At 35.2% G+C, this 11831-nt stretch overlaps 1 protein-coding gene across 1 annotated transcript in view; it reads right to left on the bottom strand.

Moving 5' to 3' along the window:
- LOC149576967 (putative NAD(P)H dehydrogenase (quinone) FQR1-like 1) overlaps positions 1 to 11509 on the bottom strand; it is a 154216-nt gene extending 142707 nt beyond the window's left edge. The window contains exon 1 of the mRNA XM_089821276.1: positions 11374 to 11509. Within this exon, the coding sequence (XP_089677402.1) occupies positions 11374 to 11396 (23 nt within the window). The 5' untranslated portion in view covers positions 11397 to 11509. The remainder of the gene's footprint in view (positions 1 to 11373) is intronic.
- Positions 11510 to 11831: the final 322 nt, after the last annotated feature.

The raw sequence follows: 11831 nt of genomic DNA on the forward strand, positions 1-11831 counted from the left end.
AAAAAATTAAATTAATGATTTAATTTAATGGAAAAGTATTATGATATTTTCAATATTTAATTATATTTAATTAATTGGGAAATATTTTAAATAAAAAGAATTAAATTTAAAGATAAAATTATAAATTTAATTTTAGAGTGTAATAATATTTATTTAATTTAATAATAATATATTTAGGAGATCATTTTTAAATAAATGCTAAATATTATTATTACTTAGTAAATATTTTATCAATTAACGCTTCGAAAATAAATTAAAAAATGGAAAAGATATTAATTTATTAAAGAGTTTTAAAATTGCATAAAGTATGCATGAGATTAAAATACAATAAATTAATTTAAAAAGAGAAGGCAAGTAAAATTTAAATAAAGATATTTAGAATTGAATAAAGTGTGCATGAAGTTTCGAAAAAAGATAATAGAGAGTTAAAAAGTTGTGAGCAAGAAGTCCTCTCAGGTGATTGCATAATTAGTGCCCCGAATTTAGTAGAGAACTCCTTATCAGCAATTGAGGGTTCATTTTCAAGGGACCGGGAATTTTGGAAAAGGAATTTCTAGAGAGAAGGTTTTGAGAGAAGAAATTTCTCACAAATCTTTTGGGTGTTTGCGATTTTAGCATTAGAACCAAGTAGATTCGTGTGTTTTGATTCACCCAGTTAATTACGTTATTTAAATATTCCTACCTTCTTCGTGACTGTAAATTGTTTATTTGAATTTCTTTGTGACAAATATTTCAATATTGTAATTTGGTATTATTGGTATGCATGTTGATTTCTTCTATATACGTAAAGATTAAAATATCATAGAATCCTCGTTCAATAATTTTACAAATTGGAATTTAAATCGGGAAGGGTTTTGAATTGAAAAGGAAATTTTAAATTGAAAATTCGACTGGTTGGCCGTATTTTCCCTATCAGGGCATTGTTGGAACTTTAATAATAATAAATAAATAAAACTATAAAAAAATTATTATATGGGAAGGTTTTGTTTATAAAATTTTATTATAAAATAAAATAAAATAAAAAATTATTATTCGGAGGAGGTGGGGAAATCGCCACACACCCCCGTACCCACCTGGCGAATAAAGCCATGGCAACAAGCCAGACTACCAGCCACAATAGCAGTAAATACTGCTGCCTGCGGCAGCAATCAGACCTGCCACCGTAGGTCAAAGGCCGACGGGCCTTTTAAATATAAACGCATTATGTACTATGCATTTTTTTTTTAATTAAATTTTTTTTAAAGTTGTTTTATTAATAATTAATAATATTATTTTTTTAATTTTTAATTATTATTAATTTTATTAATATTTATAAATTTAATAGATAATTAATAAATGATTAATATAGTTAGTTTATGCAATTATTAATTAATTTAATTAAATGTATTTAATTAAGCTTAATCGATAATGGAAATTATTTAATGAAGTGTTGGATTTATTTTATTATTACTTAAGGATATTGTTTTTAATAAAATTGTAATTATTTTATTTTAAAATCAATAATTATTATTTTAATAATTTAAACAAATAATTACCCTTAAATTATTTTGGGAAAATTGACTTAAAATCAAATAGGGGTAACTATGCATTTTATTCGAATATAAGAACATGTTAATTTGTAAGGGTAAACTGTGAGTTTTATCTACTTGAAACATACATTAAAACTAAAACTAAAACCTTACAGTTAACTCAACTAAGCGTCTTCAAAATCAAACCAAACTATGAAACCTACACTATTATTTATATGTTGTCTATGCTTTGGGTTTGTGTTGACTAGAGTGTTGACCAATTTAGGACATCTACCAAAGGCTTGGGAGTTCTATGATTGTGGTATTATGCTGATTTGATCTTGATCTTTTAAACTCAACCATGGTAATGTGTTGGTATGCTCTATGATGAGTTTGATTATAGTGTTGGTTATTGCTTTCAGTGTCCTTGTGGAATAACAAGAGGGATGTTATGACATATTTGACTTAACCTTTTTGAGTCTTCAATCAATATTTTTGGGGATGTTTTCCAATTGTTTGTAAAGAATTGATGGGTTATTGTGAATTATCTTTTGATGCTTTCCAGTCACTTGTATAGGACTGACGTGAAATACTATAATTCTTTGATTTGTGATTTTATGAGCTTAGGGTAGGTTATCTATATGTAATGTCGGGAAGTGGCTTGCAATGGAGACCGAGGCCCAAAGTGGCTGCCAGGGTAACCCATTGTAAGTTGTTTAATAAGTGAAAACATTACACTAAATGAGAGAATGAACCTGATAAGTCTTTGTATGTTCTCGCCCATGCCTCAAGTGCTAATACAGACTAGGATGGGAGTAGAGAGAACACTTGGTTGCGACCACGCATCGTTAGTATGCCTTGTCAGGACAAGAGGATACTAGTGTCGCATAGAGTCACTAGAGGGCTAGGGTCAAGTTAGACTGCCAAGGTAACTCTAGCATTGATTCGTGCGATGACATTTGCCCGCTTACATAGTAGATTTCCTACATGTTTGTGTTTGCCTCTGGGTCTAGATGTCGATTTATCTTGGAACCTTTGAGTTAGTTTACTTTTAGGGTTACCTTGACTTAGATATTACTTTTGATTTTTGGATTGATATCCTGTTTAGGACTTGAGACTATCTCCTCAGCATGGTGGGAGTGGGCCTTTTTGGGTTACCATACTGTCAGGTGATAGTGCTTTTTACTCTTACCATTGAGATCTGTCTGTTGATGTCGTGGCTAGAGTTCTTTCTTTGTCTATTTTTCCTTTCATTCTATCTTTGTGTATTATGATGGATGGTTATATCTTTATGATGGATGATTATATCTTTATGGTGGATGATCTTTACTTATTGTACTGTATTTGTTTCATGGATCCAAAAGGGATGATGTAACCTATTTTTATAAATGTATATTCTTTTAGCTTTTCATACCCTGTGACATGTACAATGGATGATTGTGCATTCCGAATTTTATTGCCAAGTGGCATTTGGAACAAATGTATATTATTTAAATGGACTTGGACTTGTAATTACTCTTTCATGTGGATGTGGTATTTATTAGACTTAGTATTATTTAAATTTAAATGTGAATCAACGTCTTGGGATCCTTAAGGAATGTAATCTGTTATGTTTGCTTCTGTATGATTGTATGTTATTGCTTCCACTACTTTATGTTTGATGTGTATGTTGTTCTTCTAAAAAAAAAATGTTTGGCAAACTTAGTAAAACTTTAGGTTAATTCTTTTGGATCTCTTGGCGGGGCATTACATCTTACCTCATAATCAATTAGAAATAACGGAGTAAGCTAAATAGGGAATTGCGGTTTACTGGTTTCCCCAAGCTAAGTAGGCCATCCCAAGGAATGGAATTGTCATAGTGGGATGTTCTTGCTTCTTGTGGGCCAAGGGATGAGTTGTCATAGTGGGACATTGTGCGCTCTTGGGCTTAGTTGGGGGTTGAACAGTTTACAAGCGCCATCTTGAGGCTTTTCTACCAAGCTAAATCAGGATTGATTATGAAAGAAATATTTAACATTTTTGTGTTCTAAATAATAAATCTAGCAATGTGTATTATGTACGCTTTGTGTCTTTATGCATCCGTGTGTATGTTTCGTGTCTTCTTGCATCAATGTGTATACTTTGTGTATGATTTGTGTCTTCTTGTATCAATGTGTATGATTGGTAGGCATTTCCTCTAAATTTAGGTGTTATAAAAGATGCATCTTGGAGACGATTTACTATCTCTTGAATTGTCTTAGATTTCATATATTTTGAACATCATTTTTTAAAAGTTTCTGACAAGCTTATCATTGTTTAGCTTGTCAGAACAAGCTTTTCTTCTTTGACTGCAAGCACTTGATTTTCAGCAACCATCGATTTTTTTCTTGCTTTTTCTGGGTTGTGTTCTTTTTTTAGCTTTGTTTTTGCCCCAGAATTGTGGCATTTTCAATTCAGCTCATTTTGAGTTATCTTGGGTTTTAATCAAAGTTGTCTATCAAAAGATATTAAAGAATTAAGTGCTTAGTAGGTGGGCTTTTTAAGTCTGACTGCATATCTTTGTTCTTTAATTAAAAAACTCGCCTAAGTGGACTTTTTGTTGACCATTACATATCATTATCGGTGTATGTACAAGTAAAATTAAAATAAAACTCTATCTTTGTATGTTTGCATGAGGATATATTAACTTTAAAATAGTTGATAAAGTGAAGGTAAGTTTATAAACTCTGATTGAATATTTTCTCTTTAAAAGTTTACTTGTAAAACACATGAGGATACCCATATGTGTTTAAAACATTAAACCATATGTAAAGGTGGCAATTTTAATGTCTATTGCATGTCTTAAGTCAAGCTTAGATATGTATTTCATTTCCCAATGTCCATGGTGGTATTTTTAATAAGCTTTACATGTATTTTTGATCAAAGTTATTACATGCTAACTCCTCCAAACAGCCCATCATAACCATAGTGATGATTTCAATGTCCATTGCATGTTTCAGAACATGTGATTACATGCAAATAGATTTTAAAGGCCTGTTATAATTCATTAATGGTCTTTTTATTAAGTTTTGCTCGTGCAATATTTATTCCGAAACCCGCTGGCAGCCTTGATCAGTTTGGACGCCTTTTTAACTATGAGTTGCATTTTTATAAGTTAAGATACATGCAAAGTCATCTTTAAAACCAGTTATAACTTCCCAAAAGCATGTAGCATGAGTTTAAAATCCATAATGAGCATTTTTGACATGTGCTTTCCTTCTATAAGACCATGGTGGCAATTTTTTTGCCTATTACATGTCTCATTTGATCAAATGGGACATGTTTTAAGTGTTTGAAAGCCTGTTACGAGTCTTTGTATAGCAGGCAATACATATCTTCCTCTTCCTAAAATGCATTTTTTTTTTTTTTTTTTTTTCAAAGAGGGGTAAACGCTTTGACCTGGAGCTATGAACCAGTGAGGCCACAAACAGGGGACCTCATCCCCATGAGATTTGAACCTTGATGGTAAGGATAACAACACATCAACTTAACCATCACAACATGCCACTATTGGCTTCCTAAAATGCATTTTATTAACACTGTGTATTGCATTTTATTTCTCTAAGCATGGTGGTGATTTTGATGGCATTTGCACATCACAACGGCTTATGCAAGAGCCTACGGCTGGAGTTGTGAAGCCCGTTTGGGGACATTTACTGCAAAAATGTCATCTACAGCAGTGTTTGAAGATTCATTCTCTTTTCGAAGACCCATTTTTAGCCAAAATGTTGACTCCAACACTTGCTGCGTGGTTTTGAAAGCCCGTCCAAACAGCATAACATCATTTGCAGTTTATATATCATTACTCAAACTGTGTTTTTGCCCCTCAAGGCGCTGTTTTTGGGGTGTATTGCATCTCTCTTGCATCTCCATTACAATCTCATCAATTTGAAGGTTTGAAATATTCCTTCTTATTGCTGTTTTTGTGCATTTTTGTCCTCCATCATGAATATTTGTCAAGAGTTTGTTCTTGACTCATGAATACATTCATTTTGACAAGGAATTAATCAAATTTCTTTGCCTATATAGCTTCAATCTTGGGATCTTTAGCTCAAATCAGAAATCACTTGGATTCGATCAAAGTTCTTCAAAAGATTTTGAGAGACTTCAGTCCTTGCATTTCTCAAGAGAAGGTAAGATTGTTTTACAATTTCTAGGGCTTTCATTTCAAGTTTTGGTATATATTTTTGTTTGTTCTTGTGAATGCAAATTTCTCTTTTCGTTTTTAGATTTGTATGTTTTTGTTTTTTCGTGTTGATCCTTCTATTCCCGTCTCAATCATTCTTCTAAGTTCCATATGCAAGAACTTCATCTTTTGTGCATGTGTAGTCAAAATTTAAAACCCCATTCTAAGTAATAAATCACTCCGGAAAAAAAGCAAGAATTTCCTATATGTATACACTGTTTAAGCGTTTTCCAAACACTTTTCCCCTCTTTACCAAGGCTGTAAGTGGACTTAAAACACTGTTTCTACACATTATGAGCTTTCCACTTGACTTGTAGTGGGACATAAAAACCCCAACTATGAGTGAATGAGCCCTCTTTGTATATATTTACATATTCACCTCATTTCTTTCTCCAAACTTGTTGTCCATATGGCAGTGCCTCTCAAAAACTCACTTTTGAGTTTTCCCCTCTTTTAAAGAGCCAAGTTCGCCCAAAATTCATTGCCCTTCGCTTCTCAAAACTCTCCAATCCTATGTCCTACTTGCATACCCTAAGATCCATGTCATTTTTGTCTCAAATCAGCCTTCTATGGATCCATCACACGAGGATGTACTCCCTGTGGAAATTTCATTTAACAGTGTCTCACTATGTCAAAAGGAGTTGTTTCACTCAAAGGAAAAGAAAAGAAGAAAATGAAGTATCAGTATGATAGGCATCAAAATTGTATTTCTTCTTCTCGAGTAACCTCATATGTGGATCAGATTCAGGACACATAAATCTCGCACCGGATATATGGATGAGTTTCTTAAAAAGGTTGAATCTCCAACTATTGATAAAATGGTCTACATCAAACATAGTTACATCCACTAGGTTGCAACTTTTCTTGTAGCTGCCTTGGAGCCGGAATTCCTTATGGCATGTTCTAGGAATTTTGACCACACATCTAGAACTATCAAAGACCAAGATGGAAATACCATCATGAGCCTGGATGCCAATACCATCAATAGGATTTTCAGAATGCCACCTACTCTTGTAATTATGAACATTACGAAGGAAAAGGCTCCTAAAAGATGGAATGTAGAACAGACAATATTTTATCAAGTATGTCAATGATAACTAGTTGATAGACAAGAGGCCTAACTTATCCAAATCGCCTAAGGGAGGAGTTTACCGCTCAAAGTTCAAAGAAAAAATCAATGATCTTATCAGGTTGCTCAGTAGGATCGCAAGCCTCAAAGAATCTCACACTTTTGAGCCTTGGATGTACAATTTTATCTCCTCGACAATTAGGTCCAAACAAAAAATATTATGGGGAAGATAATTATTGACATCTTGTGCAAGTAGTTATCCAAGGTAACTTCCACATGTATATTTTACATGCATTCCTATCTAGTGTACATTGTTCTCGTTATAGTTTCTCTCTCGTCTCTCAACCAAGGGAGATAGATCTATAGTCCCTTGTGTAGGATTATTATGAACAACTAACTTTGAGACCCAGTCGAGCTCATTACCGCAAAGTGCAGGATGCCTTCTTTGGGTATTACATGTGTTTTTTTGACAAGGAGATTCTTATGAAGCATGAGGCCCGAAACAAAGTTAGTGAGTATGGTTGCCTCTTTCTGCAATTTCCTAACTTCACATATCTTAGAGTTGGCCACTTCCATGGTGAATTCTAAACTTCACCACGATATCCCACAAACAAGATAATTTTGATGGAGTTGGCAAGGCAACTTATGACAATACAAGCATATCAATCAACATTGCACAAGCCTAGAGTGGGGAGATTTTTGCAAAATCCACTCACAATAGGAGGATCATCCTTGGATAATGTGCCTAAAGCTAAAAACATGGAGTATGAACTTCAAGTAATAACTCTAAAGAAGTCCATAGTAGGGATTTCTTTGATGGAAGGGACGTGAATGACAAGATGAGGCGATTTGTGCATGTACACTGCCTTGAGGACCTTTGGATTGATTTGTGCACATAAGTTAAGATCAAGAAAATGGACTACAATCGGTTGACTCTAAAACAGATCGTAGACTTCAACTTATCAGGGATTCCTAATGGAGTTGAAGATGACAAAGATATTCTAGATCCTGAGTACATGAGACACCATGTTGAGAACTTGCCCATCTTGTTGCCTTTGTGGTCAATCAATGAGAGCATGTTCATATGGGATAGCTTTCAGTCCATCCTTGCTAAAACAAAAATATGGCTAAAGCAAAGGGGTCTCAAATGCATAAAGATTGAGTTGGGCAAAGGTTTTGATCCTACTAGTTCAATTGGCCGAAAATCAAAAATCACAAGCAAAGGAAAGGATGGGACTTCTACATCTGAGCTTCTAGCTATCCCGAAGCTTACCATCAAAGGAGGCAAGGCTACAGTCAAGGCTCCTAAGGTAAGCATCATAGAACCTTAACAAACGCATGTTGAATCCAGCGAAGATGGGATGGACAAGCAACCTATTCCTAAGGTGTCTTGTTACATGGATACATCCGGCATGACAATACTCTTGAATTCCGCACTAGTATCAAATGAGTCTCCAAACTCTCTGTTGGATACAAAGATGGATTCATTCCCCACAAGACATGTTCCTTTTTATGGATCCTTCCTCAATCACACTCGTCACGTCCATCTCCTCAGTTGCTCCTACATGCACATCAGCAAATCAATATGACAGCTTAGAGAATGTTTTTGATGCATACTCTACATTTCCTTCAATGAGTGATGCACCTATGACATTGGTTAATAGCACAACTACACAATTTGAGTAGTTTATGGTTGAGTTTACACGGAGTAGCCCAACACCAGTAGTCATCCAAACAAAGGCCCCTTCTATAGTCACTATTGTTGCACAGATGGATAATGTGACTACAATCACTACTACATTAGCATCGGCTTCTTCTTATTTCTCTTTACCTCCATGGTTGAGTTCCATTACTCAAAAGAGGAATAAAGAAGAGATTCCGCCTGAAGGATTTGGTTTTAGGTAGATCAACAAAGCCAAGACCCCAAAGAATTAAAAAGTTAAAACAATTTCTCGGGTCCTAGTGGGCTAGAATGAAATCAAGTATGTTGAGATCGTTGAGCCCATGGTTGATAAACCAACAGAAGAGTTACAATTTGTTGATTACAAGTTCACCAGAGTTGAGCTTAGCAAACAAACACAATTGGGATGCTAGCAAGATGCAAATGATGCAATTGCTTTGCTTATGCAAAGGAACATCCAAAGAAATGACAAATTGTAGAACACTTGATTGAAGGAAGAAAATGCACACCTTCAAGAAACAATCGAGAAGATGAACAAATCCTCACAAAGAGTTAATCTCATCTTCTCATCTCTCCTAGATGAGCATAACAAGCATACTGAATAGCTGAAATGCAAGGCCAAAGCCATTGATGATTGGTGTAGTCACTTGGAGTGACAAGGTGTACAGGTAATTTAGGATGAGCTCAGGGTATATAAAAATGTCAGGACAAGTGTTTCTAGCCTAAATGAGCACCTTGCATCATTCATTCAACAACTGAAAAAATGTTGGATGAAGACCTAAATCTTTGGAAGAATATGCTAGATGTGGATTTGGAAACACTATATGAGTATGAGGTCATTTCCTCATTGGAAATGTACCACAGATTTTCAAACTTGACAACCAACAAACAACATGTCATCCATGAGCCAGTAATAGAGTTGAAGGCAGTAGTGGACTTGTGCAATGAGCAAGAGCGCATGGTCAAGGATGGTTTTCAAGAATTGGCATGCAAAATGGTAACTGAGAATAGCGAACTGATTGAGGGAGCACTTAATTTGCTTAAGGAAATAGTGATGGGGCTACCTAAGATGAAGATAAAAAAGCATGAGGTGTGCAAGGGTTGTGCTCTTGGGAAATATGCCAAGACCAATTTTACAAGTAGCAATCGTAGATCTAAAGGGATTTTGGATCTCGTACTCTCAGATGTGTGGTGCCTATGTCAACAGGATCATTGAATGGGTATGAGTATAACATTACTTTCATTGATGATTTCTCCAGATATGCATTCTGGCGTAATAAACTAGATTTGGGGCACATTCGTACTTTAGATGCCTTGTGTATTGTCACATTCATGTGGAGAAGAAAATCAAGTTAGAAACAAGTGCAAAGAAGGGTATCCTTGTTGGATGTAGTGAAATTTCTAAAGCTTATCAAGTTAACACTCCTTCCCTCAAGAAAATAGTTGTTCGTGAAGATGTGAAGTTTAAGGAGCATAGAGTTCTCGGAAGTTTAGCAGCTTGATGGATGAGGAGCAATCATCCACAAGTAGGGTACCACAAATTCCTCAAACTTCAGTCACACAAGCTAGAGAGAAAAGCAAGCAAGCCGAATAGGATGGTCAAGAGAAACAAAGAATTCTTCAGCCTCATATTTCTATTACAAAGAAGAGGAGAAATAAGGTAGCTGACAGCCTTTGAGAGAGGCTAGGAATATATTGGCCATTCACAAGATTCAGTTAGACAGAGTTAGGCCGAGGCACCTGCTGAGATAACCGCAGTCCTCCATCCTGAATAAGGATGTCATAACGGGTTCACACATCTGGCTATATCGCATACATGGAAATTTAAGTGAGATATTTTGTCACAAATATAGATGCTTAACCCTTAGACAAATAGGATCTTCTCATCAGCCCAACCTACACTAGAAGCTAAAAGGTTGCACAATTTTAATTTCTCGATTGACAAATTGTGTAAAAATGTGCAAAGCTTTTCATCATCATATACAAAAAGAGAGTTGAGGGACCCTAGGCAATTGCCACACAAATGGAGACTCAAAATATTGCATTTCCTATCTGCTGCCATGGAAATACGAACCCGAACCATCATTGTGATGAGACTCCAACTTTACCGAGCAATCATGCCTGGTGCATCCACAGTGTTGTAGAATTAAAGAAACAAAGAACTCTTTTTTGCCGAAAATCTGGGAAAAATATATAGAATTGCAATTCTCTTCTAGGATCAACTGCCTTAATCGTTTACTACATGATGGATTCCGTTGAGATCCCTCAAACATTGGAGCCTAATCATTCTATGCAATTGATCTCAGAAGAACATTTCAATTCAATGCAACATGAATAAAATATTCCATACAAAATACCCTCTCCTACTATTTTTAATCCTGAGCTAAAGATAACAGAATTTCCATGTATCTTTGCAATATACCATTTGCATTGATCTTAATAACACCAGTTGTAGGAGTTCGCCAAAATAACAAGGATAGCAGAATTCGGCAACCTATTGCTGAAGATTGTCTATATATGTTCATTACTTGATTTTCTAACAAGCGACTGCCGTAATTTAACTAAATACAATAATTTCAATGATTGCTAGCTCCCAACCTGGTAAAAGTTTGATAATTAATTGAAGAATTTAGCACTCTAGACATGAAATTTAGATTGGCATTGCGATTTCAGTTTCTATCACTGAGCCACCGAGAATCAATTCGACATAAAGAGGTTTCAGAACTGCCATGGTAGATCGAACTTGACAACTTAGAATTCGCTCTCGTTTGACACAAACGACCTATGAAATCGCATTTAAACAAAGCTGGATCATAGGTTAACGCACCGATCGGATGCAAGGATAAGACTTGATGCATACACACAAAATATACAGCAGAAAACGAAAAAAAAGGGCGATTAAATTGCTTACACGACGTAAACTTTCGTTGCCATTACGGAATACCCTCTTTACTGTAATCAGCGACAATTGATCCAGCAGATGGGGCGAATTTGAAGGGTTGTTTTCCAAGTAGCGCTAAATTGCATTCGACAATTGTGAACCTTCTGGTTGGTTTTTGTTCAAGATTTGTTTTTTAACGTTTTTTTTTCGGGAACGGCGAAATTGGCGTTATTTGCTGGCGGCGTCACGGCTGCTGTATTTTATTTACGTACGCTATGACTCGTTGCGTGCAAAAAAATAACCTTGATGCAGTGATAGGAATGGCCGTGAATACTCAAGCACAAAAAGTGCATTATTTAATGCTTTCCTACGTGTTGTCGCATGGCTTAACTTCACAGATGTTTAAAAAGTGTGCTCATAAATAGAAGTATTAGTAAAATAGGATGAAGAGTTGTAGGGGAGAGGAGCCATAAGCCCTCTTAACATTA

The sequence above is a fragment of the Cupressus sempervirens genome, chromosome 1, assembly GCF_028749045.1.
Source record: "Cupressus sempervirens isolate cs-2001-9-10 chromosome 1, ASM2874904v1, whole genome shotgun sequence".
NCBI lineage: Eukaryota > Viridiplantae > Streptophyta > Pinopsida > Cupressales > Cupressaceae > Cupressus > Cupressus sempervirens.